At 41.6% G+C, this 11273-nt stretch overlaps 1 protein-coding gene across 2 annotated transcripts in view; it reads right to left on the bottom strand.

Annotated features, from left to right (window-relative positions):
* Nucleotides 1-11273, bottom strand: part of FAM118B (family with sequence similarity 118, member B) — a 50531-nt gene that overhangs the window by 3205 nt on the left and 36053 nt on the right. For both annotated transcript variants that reach the window (XM_011934634.1, XM_011934633.1), the window contains 3 exons: nt 9058-9285; nt 5016-5144; nt 2605-2890 (listed from right to left, as the gene is read on the bottom strand). In XM_011934634.1, the coding sequence (XP_011790024.1) occupies nt 2605-2890; nt 5016-5144; nt 9058-9285 (643 nt within the window). The remainder of the gene's footprint in view (nt 1-2604; nt 2891-5015; nt 5145-9057; nt 9286-11273) is intronic.

Here is an 11273-nt window from a genome sequence, read left to right as displayed (position 1 = left end):
TCTCAAAAAAAAAAAAAAAAAAGTACCAAAAGGATTGCTTGTATGGTAATGGATTATAAGAATTATTTTTCTTTTTCCCATTGCTTGATTTTTCTAAAATATGCATAACTACATACTACAGAATCCTCTGAGGACAATTAATATCCACTATGCAAAAGTGAGTATACAACACGATGCCAGGCACATAGCAAACGCTCAATGTTAAAAAACAAAACAACAGCAAAAGACCTGTAAACTCTTATTAGTCTATATCTACAGAGACTCAAAATATTATGCAAGGGTAAAAGATAAGGTTGACTTGTTTCAAAATGAAATGATGTTTTCACCTGAAACTGCTCTACTACATTTCACATGCCAAACTCAGCTGACCATTCCATAAAGCACTCTGGCCATACTGAAAATCCGATTTTTTTGAAAGATACAGAACACCTTAATGACAGGTAACTTTGGGGAAAGCTACTCTGGTGGGAAGCCTTCACAGCTAATAACAGAATTTGTGCCATTCCACAATAAGGTTAAGGTTCCTTAGAGCAATCTTAGTGCACTAAGGAACCTTAATTATTCTTTGTTATGTAATGCAACAGTTTAACGACATTTTTTTTTTTTTGGCTAAGATTTAGTGCAACAGAAACAGTTATCTAGAAAGCTTTTGCTGTTTTAAATTTTAGCATCTTTCCTCAGCATACAGATCAAAAGAAATATGTAGAACTTGGATATGTATCTCTTGCTAATGAAAACAGAATATATGCAACAGGAAAGCCTACTCAAAGTCTCAAGTGTGGGCAAACAACAGCAGAAGAGTCTAGAACACCGCAGGACGCAGGACGCCAGAAAAACTCATTTCCAACAAAGAATAGTCAATCGTTTTCACAAATTAGACTTGTTCACGTGGTGATGGCTTTTGAAAGTCTGGTTCCATCAACGCATAGCCGTGGAAGAAGCTGTATAATTTTTCATTACAGGAGAATTCTACTTGAAGCCATCTGATTCAGTTAAGAAATCTGGGGATGATTTGATTTAGGAAAACTGCTTTATGTTTATTCAATTACCTGTATGTTATTTATTTTAAAAACAGGGTCTTGCTTTATTGCTCAGACTAGTGCAGTGATGGAATCATAGCTCACTGCAGACTCCTACTCCTGGGCTCAAGTGATCCTCCTGCCGCAGCCTCCCAAGCAATTGGATTACAGGTGTGTGCCACCACACCTGGCTAATTTTTTGCAGAGACAGGGTCTCACTATGTTGCTCACACTCATCTTCAACTCCTGGCCTCAAGTGATCCTCCCACCTGGGCCTCCCAAAGTGTTGGGATTACAGGCCAAATTACCTGTACTTTTGCCCTCCTAAGATGCATTCAGGTTGACAATGAAAATACATAAGTTTTCAGGAAATATTTTGTGTACAACAGCAAAGCTATTTCAGAATTAGATGGATGAGTAAAACTAGCCATACTCTGGAGCCTGGCAATGTGAGGTTTTGAAAAAGCATTCTTCAGTTTAGCTGATACCAAAAATGTCTGTGTTTTGTGTGGTTACTGGGAATTTGCCTGCAGCCACTAATCAGCTGAATCTTTAATCACCATTTTGCTCTTTATTGTTAGAATGTGGAGGTAAAATATCAAGTAAATGATACTTCTATCCTCTGACTTGAATACCACCATTATCCGTTTCCAAATAGCATTTCTAAAAGTAAGTTTTCTGTTTGTAAAGATAATACATAATTATCATAGAAAATGCCAACACAGAAACCAAAAAAATCAACACTTTAAATCATACTACATAAAGATAGCCACTTAATTTAGAAAACATTCCAGACATATTTCTATACGCACCAAAAAAAACAAAACAAACAAAAAAAAACTGTACAATTCTATATGAATGTAGGTGACCGTGGTGTTTACAACCTGCTTTTTCTTCCTTCACCCATATGTCTCTTTTTTTTATGGCAATGAAAACATTTTCCCTTTTATGGCTTCATTGTATTTCATCAGTTAAATAAATACTGGGATATCTGTAGAATCTCTCTACTAATTTTACATTCCTTCCAATTTTTTGCCACTACATTCAATGGAGATTACATTCCCACACATGCATCTTTGTACAATTGTGATTGTGCAATAATCCAATTATCTTCTATGAGAAATTTCTTCTAGGACAAATTGTTTTGATGGGATTTCTGGGTCAAAGATTTGAAAATGTTTATTACATCCTCTAAATTTATGGTTATAAAGGTTGTACTAACTTTATCTTTCCACAAATACTCCATGAATAAATTTATTTTCCACAGCCTTAGCCAAAATGGAGTGATCTTTCTTCTCTATTTTGTAATCTAAATTTGAACTGCATTTCACTGATAACTAGTGAGGCTGAACATCTATTTTCTTCCATCTTCCTATGTCTATATTGAACGACTCGAGCATTCCTTTTTGTCTGTTTTCCCATAATCCAAATGGCACTTTAGTCTAACCTGAAGACTGTGGCCTCCTTTACAATTTGGTCAGTCATTACATTCCTCATCTTGGCAACTATTTTGTCCATCACAAATACACCAACGGCCAAAGAGCTGTTGTTCTCTGATTCCCCTCAGCTTCAAAATGCATCTTACCTGATCTACCCCTTGTGGAGATCTCACATGTCAGTCGCTTGAAATATTCTGGAAGATCGGCATAGTCATTTCCATAGGAGATGACTTTAATCCCCTTGTCCAGCATGTTTTCTCGAAGCTTTTTGAACTCATCTACGTCTCCTCTCCGAACCAGCATGAAATGTTCTAGGTCAGATTTATGCTTGACAGCCTCCAGGAAAAGGGCCTGGAAAGTGGTGTCATCCACAGTCCAGCCACAGCCCAGGAAGAGAAATGACTTGTTTTCGTAAAGTTTCTGAATCTCTCTCTTGAAGGAAAAGATACAACATATTGACATTGTGAAGATACACTCAAGGCAGGTATGAACCAAGGTCATGCTACATTGAGCGGACTATGGTGACCAATGAACCAAGACTTACATGGGCTGGTATGTCCCATCAAGGAGTGGGATCTCTCGCTTATTGCTGTAACTTGATGATTGGTCTAAAATTTTATCTTTACCTGGCATTCTTCTGTAGGCTCTCTAATAAGGGTTTCATAGACCTGGTGTCAGTGTACTGGCCCAGTAGTTTATTTATTTTTTACATTTTATATATTTTTTGAGACAGAGTCTCACTGTCCTAGGCTACAGTGTAGTGGTGCGATCTCGGCTCACTGCAACCTCCACCTCTCCAGTTCAAGTGATTCTCGTGCCTCAGCCTCCTGAGTATATTATAGGTGTGCACCACCACGCCCAGTTAATTTTTGTATGTTTAGTAGAGATGGGGTTTTGCCATGTTAGTCAGGCTGGTCTGGAACTCCTGACCTCGAGTGATCCACCCGCCTTGGCCTCCAAAAGTGCTGGGATTACAGGTGTGAGCCACTGCACCCAGCCACTAGTTTACTTTTTTTGTTTTTATTTCATTTCTGAGACACAGTCTTGCTTTGCTACCTAGGCTGGAGTGCAGTGGCATGGTCTTGGCTCACTGCAACCTCCTCTGCCTCCCAGGTTCAAGCGATTCTCCTGCCTCAGACTCCCAAGTAGCTGAGATTACAGGCACCCACCACCACGCCCAGCTAATTTTTCTATTTTTAGTAGAAACAGGGTTTTATCATGTTGGCCAGGCTGGTCTTAAACTCCTGACCTCAAGTGATCTGCCCGCCTTGGCCTCCCAAAGTGCTGGGATTACAGGCGTACTTTTTAAGATTTCTGTGCCCAGAAGTCATTAGGTAAAGAGGTCTTCATATATCTTAATCCTTCCATTTCTGGACCATATTTGCCTTCTTTTGTCTTACAAACTGAACTGTGAGTCACCGGAGAAGATAATTCCATCATCAGATTTGCTCAAAGAAAGGCGCTTGATACTTAGAACATCAGTATGTGTGTGTGTGTATATTTATACACACAAAAAACACAGAAATGACTCTGCCTAAGGGATCACTCACTGTCAGAGATGGATGCAGTTATGGCAGATGTTGGGAAAGAATGGGTAAAAAAAAAAAAAAAAGTCCCTTGTGCTTCAGACAATACATTTTCTTGGTCTTTTGCCTTATTGTTTAAAGATGCTATATCCTATGTGACACAGTCTTGAAAATAGCAAACAAGATTCTTATTGCTGGGGGACAGTGAATACTTCTGGTTTGAACATGTTTATCTGAACAAGTTGAAAATGTGCATCACAGAAGATCAATAAGCTTTCCACAAAGAGTAAGTGTGAATAAGTGTGGTTAATTCAATATAAGCCCATTGCCATTTATACAAAGTCTCTTTAGAATGTATTCTCTAGTAGTGGTTGGTTTGTAAGAAGCTGCCTCGATTATTTCTGCCATAGAGAGGGCTATTAATAAACCAAATGATGATAAAGGGTACCAAGGTATCCTTTGTATGTGAAGATGATGCCAATGATGGCATGCCATCTGCTGGCTGTCAATTAAGTACTAACAAGGATCATAGGGTTTGATACCTTAAGAAAAGTTCTACCTCTCCTACAACAGCATGCACACTGACAAGTTAAAAAGCACAGGAAGAATGTCTGATTTTCCAGTTTCTTTCTTTTTTCAGAGATAGGGTCCTGCTCTGTCACCCAAGCTGGAGTGCAGCAGCTCTAGATACAGTTCACTACAGCCTTATATTCCTAGTCTCAAGTGATCTTCTTGCCTCAGCCTCCCAAGTAGTTGGGACAGCATGTACCATGATGCCTAGCTAATTTTATTTTTGTAAAGACAGAGTCTCACTATGTTGCCCAGGCTGGTCTCGAACTCCTGGCCTCAGGCGATCCTCTCCCCTTGGCCTCCCAAAGTGTTGGGATTATAGGCACGGGCCACTGCTCCTAGCCCCTGACCTTCCGTTTTCACTTAATGAAAAGAAGATGTTTCCCTTTAAGAACTATGGCATATTCAGAGAGATTTCCCAGGAACGAGTTCCTGAGACCAGCAAGATCGGCCCCACTCACCATGACTTCAGTGTTCCTGAGCACATTCTGATATCCAGCTGGATGAAGGACAATGCCACTAGGGTTGGTGTAGACTCCATGAATATGCAACACGCTCAGCTTCCGCTTCTCCTGAGCCCACTCTAGGACCTGCACGACACACACATAGCCCAACCAGCTTGGCAGGGCTGGGCACCTGTTTAAAGGTCACAACGGGCAAGAGGCTGTTTGGAGGACTAGACTTCTGACATGAACTCTCTAGCTTCATGATATAGGACATGAATGCAAAACCTGATGTGGTCTAAGTTTCCACTTCAGGAATGACTGTCGAGAATGATGGCAGCAAATTTGGTGATGTCTCTTTGAAAGTAACCATCAAATATTATAATTTGTTATAATTTGCAGAAACAACAGGGACCCTTTGTACTGGTGACATGCATGACAACTATGGACAACTGCTTCAGTGATCGCCCCAAGAAATCAAGCCTCTGCATCCAGGCCCTTGTGTGGCCCCTCTTCGGAGTGACTCCAGGCTAACCACATGGCTTGCTTTTAGCTAGTGGGATACTAGCAAACACACACAGGCAGAAGCTTAATAAGTGTTGGCACAAGAAGTCTCACTTCTCTTGTGTTACTTTTGGAATCCAGCTGTCATGTGAAAAGACTGAAGAAGCCTGGGCTAGCCTGCCAGGACATATATGGCCTGGCCAACTGCTTGCATTGACAGACATGGAATTGTGGTTCCCTTATCACTCAGCCCTGGTGCGGCCAGCAGATGTCTGCAGGTATGTCAAGAGGCTGCAAAAATCAGCAGAACAAATGTCCAGCTGAGTGACTGAGCCCAGTTCAAATTGTTCATGTACTTTATCATGGGCAGACAAGGTATTTGTTGTTATAAGCCACAAAGTTTCAGGGCCATTACTTGTACAGCAATACATAAGTGATAGAAAAATCACTTCAGTCACCTCTGAGGAACCTAAAAGGCTGCCAGAGAAGAACAATCATTTAGACGACAGTGAATGCAATAGCCACCTGATTCCATCAATTTTCCCAAGGACTGGAGACAGCATACATTTATTCTTACCACCTTTTGGAGAAACAGGCTATGAATCAGGCAAGTAGTCAAGAGGCACAGAGATTTAGAATCTGGATGTTACTAGGCCCCGTTCTGACTACCAGTCAATGTCTTTAACCATTAGACTGCAACACTGCCCCTAATGTGGGCTGAAAATACAATGCAAATCTTGAGGCCCAAGGATGAAATGAGTAGGAAAACATCAAATGTAATAGATATCCTCAGCTTTTAAAAGGTCCTTATGCTTCTGATATCCATGCACATGCTTGGTCATAATCTTTGGAAATTTTATCACAAACAGCATAGAAGCTACTTGAGCTGCTAGTTTTAAAATTTCAATCGTGTTTATTTTTAGACAGAGTCTCGGTCTGTCGCCCAGGCTGGAGTGCGGTGGCGCAATGTTGGCTCACTGCAACCTCTGCCTCCTGGGTTCAAGCGATTCTCCTGCCTCAGCCTCCCGAGTAACTGGGATTACAGGCGTGCACCACCATTCCCAGCTAGTTATTGTATCTTTAGTAGAGACGGGGTTTCACCATGTTGGACAGCCTGATCTCAAATTCCTGACCTCAAGTGATTCACCCACCTCGGCTGCCCAAAGTGCTGGGATTACAGGCATGAGCCACTGTGCCCAGCCTATTTATTTATTTTTGAGACATGATTTTACGCTATTACCCAGGCTGGAGTGCAATAGTGCGATCACAACTCACTGTAGCCTCGACCTCCTCAGCTCAATTGATCCTCCTGCTTCAGCCTCCCAAGCAACTGGAACCACAGGCAAACACCACCATGCCCAGCTAATTTTTAAATTTTTTGTAGAGATAGGGTCTTGCTATGTTGCCTAGGCTCGTCTCGAACTAGGCTCAGGTGACCCTCCCACCTCAGCTTCCCAAAGTGCTGGGGTTATAGGCCTGAGCCGCTGTGCCCAGCCTAATCATTTATTAATCAAAAAAATATTTACCAAGCACCTAACTCTGTCATATTTGAGACATGAGGGTTTTATCTGAGCTATGAGGGTAAGAAAGACTAACATGATACCTGTCCAAGTGAAGTTACTATTCCTATGGGGTAAACAGTCAGAAAACAGATAAACAGCCAAGATAAAAACTGTGCTGGGCATGGTGGCTCACGCCTGTAATCCCAGCATTTTGGGAGGCTAAGGTGGGCAGATCACCTGAGGTCAGGAGTTCGAGACCAGCCTGGCTAACATGGTGAAACCCTGTCTCTACTGAAAATACAAAAATTAGCCAGGCGTGGTGGCAGATGCCTGTAATCCCAGCTATTTGGGAGGCTGAGGCAGGAGAATTGCTTGAACCTGGGAGGAGGAGGTTGCAGTGAGCTGAGATCACGCCATTGCACTCCAGCCTGGATGACAAGAGCAAAATTCCATCTCAAAAGAGAAAAAAAAAAAAAAAAAGCCAGGCACATGCCTGTAATCCCAGTACTTTGGGAGGCTGAGATCATCAGATCACCTGAGGTCGGGAGTTTGAGACCAGCCTGACCAACATGGAGAAACCCCATCTCTACCAAAAATATAAAATTAGCCGGGAGTGATGGCACATGCCTGTAATCCCAGCTACTCGGGAGGGTGAGGCAGGAGAATCACTTGAACCTGGGACAACAAGAGCGAAACTATCTCAAAAAACAAAACGAAACAAAACAAAACAAAAAACCAAAATGCTGCAAGTTATAGTAAGTGCTACAAAGGAAATGGACAAGAGACTGGATCAAAAAATAAGTATCCAATTTAAACAGGATGGTCAGAGAAGGTCTCTCAGGAGGGGGTCCCTAGGTTGAGAGTTACAAATGAAGAAGGAGCTGACCATACAGAATATGAGGGAGTAAGCGGAAGACACTTGGGTCAGAGAGAACTAGTCTTCATGGGGCAACTTTTCTCTAAATTCAGTTCCCTTTAAGTCCTGCCATCAAGGTCAGCAAAACCACAAGAGCGGTATTACAGCCACCACTCTGGCAGGGGCAATACTGTAGTACTGAATGCCAGCAGGCAAATCACTTTTCTATTCAGCTGTACCTAGTTGGGCTCTAAATTGGACATAAAGGCAGATTCCTGAGGAAAACAAAGTGTAGAAAAAAATTACAAAAATCACAGAGTAGGACAAATGAGACTTTAAGAACTCCTCTCATTAGCTGACACAGATCAACATCTATAATTCAATAATTATGGTAGGTACAGTATAGACTATGCTAAAACAAAGTCTGCTGAGGTTTCCACTAAACATTAACCTCAATTCAGCCATCGCTTGGCCTGGAAGTCGTTCTTCCAATCAGTATAAAGTATTTTCATACATTTCCAATAGATGCCATAAAAAAAAGTATACTGGCCGGGCGCGGTGGCTCAAGCCTGTAATCCCAGCACTTTGGGAGGCCGAGACGGGCGGATCACGAGGTCAGGAGATCGAAACCATCCTGGCTAACACGGTGAAACCCCGTCTCTACTAAAAAATACAAAAAACTAGCCGGGCGAGGTGGCGGGCACCTGTAGTCCCAGCTACTCGGGAGGCTGAGGCAGGAGAATGGCGTGAACCCGGGAGGCAGAGCTTGCAGTGAGCTGAGATCCGGCCACTGCACTCCAGCCTGGGCGACAGAGCAAGACTCGGTCTCAAAAAAAATAAAAATAAAAATAAAAATAAAAAGTATACTAAAATAGAACCAGTATTATCAATATTATACCACTCAATATTATCGAGTGCTAAAGAGATCTTACAGTTCAAATGACTTCCTCTAATCTTGCTTTAAAACCAGGTGAAATTGTCAAAAGTCATAGAACCGAACACTTTTTAAGTTGTATGCATTTTACTGCATATTGATTTGATCTTTAAAAGAAAAGAAAGAAAAACAAAAAATCCAACCAGAGAAAAAAATTTTCCTTTCTAGCTCTACATAAATACCAATATGCCAACCAGAAAACAGCTTTTCTGATGAAGATACAATCCACTAGCCTGAAGAAAGGACCAATGCTTTACTTTTTACCTTTTTCTCATCAGTAAGGTCAAGGGATTCAAGCTGTTTCCCCTGATCTGCTGCATACAGTTCCAGGAGATTATCAAAATTTGTAGTTAATACGAGGGCTCCATTTTCCATCAGGTGGAGAACTGACTGAAGTAACTGTTTTCCAGAATCTTCCATCTTTGACTCCAAGTCATCAAACACTTCATATAAACAGTCCTTGAAAAATGTGGACCGAACATTACTGGTACGCTGAGGAGGGATTTGAAAAAAGAAAATTAGTCCAAGGTGCTTTGGTAGGTCAGTTGTTTTAGTTACAGCAGTAACAAATTTTTGAAGAATAATTTGGATTCAAAACAGACATAAAGTATTATCTATCTCATAAGAACATAGTAAGATGAGATGATACATGCCAAGTGCTTAGCACCATGCTTAGCACATAGCAAGTGCTACTATACTTATGCAAACAAGCGTAACCTTCCTAAAATAGGCATTTTTATAGAATGAAGAAAATAAACATGGCCAAGGGATTTACTGTTGGTATTGAAGGGAAGCTGGGGTAGAAAGCAGAGCAACAACTACCCTCTCATTAGGTGCCAGGTAAGAAGGCAACACTTTCTGTTCATCTTTCCTTATTTAGGGAAGCGCCACTGAAACACAGCCCAGTTGTGGTTTGGCATCTCCTTTTCTTTTTTTTTTTTTTTGAGACGGAGTCTCGTTCTGTCACCCAGGCTGGAGTGCAGTGGCATGATCTCAGCTCACTGCAACCTCTGCGCCCCCGGGTTCAAGCAATTCTCCTGCCTCAGCCTCCCAAGTAGCTGGGACTGCCATTGCACCCGGCTAATTTTTGTATTTTTAGTAGAGATGCGGTTTCACCATCTTGGCCAGGTTGGTCTTGAACTCCTGACCTCGTGATCCACCCACCTCAGCCTTCCAAAGTGCTGTAATTACAGGTGTGAGCCACCATGCCCAGCCTCAGCATCTTCTTTTCTAATCCTAGGTGTTTGTACAGCTGTTTATGAATTTAGGAAAAACCACTTAAGTTCTACATGCCATAATTCAGCAGTTCATAGGTTTATTCTGAAGCATATCCAGTATACAAAAGGTTAACATAAACAATTTAATACTTTTTTTTAAAATTAAAAGTTTGCATTTTGCAACTGTTAAAAACATCAAACACCAATCAATTCTAAACAGAATCTCCATGTCTTGTTTTGCAGATGTGAGATGTGGCTATGTTGCCCAGGCAGATCTTGAATTCCTGGGGTCTCAAGTGGTCCTCCTACCTCAGCCTCCCAAAGTGTTGGGATTATGGGTATGAGCCACTTTTCCAGACCTCCTATTTCTTAACATATGGTTTACTTAAATAAGTGCTTTTCAGATTCATTTTGAATACATGTAAATATCCCTGAGTACTAATGAGGAACTATAACACCAACTTCAGGTGGGAAGCTGGCTTTACAACTAAAAAGAAAAAGTGGCCCTTGGGACGGAGGGAATTCAAAATGGGAAAGTAACTATGTAATGTGATGTAATAAATATCTGATCTCTAACCTGTCTGTGAAATGCCATTTGCTAGGGTTTGAACTGGTCCCCTGAAGTTCATGTTAGAATCTCTTAACCCCAATGGAACTGTGCTGGGAGGCAAGGCCTAGTAAGATGTGATTAGGTCATGAGGGCCGTGCCTCCATGAATTGATTAATGTCATTATTGCAGCAGTGGATTTTTTATCCTAGGTGTGTCAGTTATAAAAGTGTGTCTGGGCCGGGCGTGGTGGCTCATGCCTGTAATCCTGGTACTCTGGGAGGCCAAGGCACGCAGATCACGAGGTCAAGAGATCGAGACCATCCTGGCCAACATGGTAAAACCCCGTCTCTACTAAAAATACAAAAATTAGCTGGCCATGGTGGCGGGTGCCTGTAGTCCCAGCTACTCGGGAGGCTGAGGCAGGAGAATCGCTTGAATCTGAGAGGCAGAGGTTGCGGTCAGCAGAGATCGCACTATTGCACTCCAGCCTGAGCAACAAGAACAAAACTCTGTCTCAAAAAAAAAGAGTCAACTACTATTGAAGGCCAGATACTTCTTCAGATTTGTTATTAAAAATATGGCACTCTTTTCATGTCCACCCAAATCACAAATCCATTTGCCCTATGATCTAGCAGTTGCATGTATCCTACAAATACAATTTCAAACAAATGAAATGACATGTAGGAGGTTATCACTACATCTTTTTTTTTTTT

This window comes from Colobus angolensis, unplaced genomic scaffold (assembly GCF_000951035.1).
Source record: "Colobus angolensis palliatus isolate OR3802 unplaced genomic scaffold, Cang.pa_1.0 Scaffold137, whole genome shotgun sequence".
Classification (NCBI taxonomy): domain Eukaryota; kingdom Metazoa; phylum Chordata; class Mammalia; order Primates; family Cercopithecidae; genus Colobus; species Colobus angolensis.
Note: the sequence above shows the minus strand (reverse complement) of the source record. Positions and strands in the feature narration are given on the sequence as shown.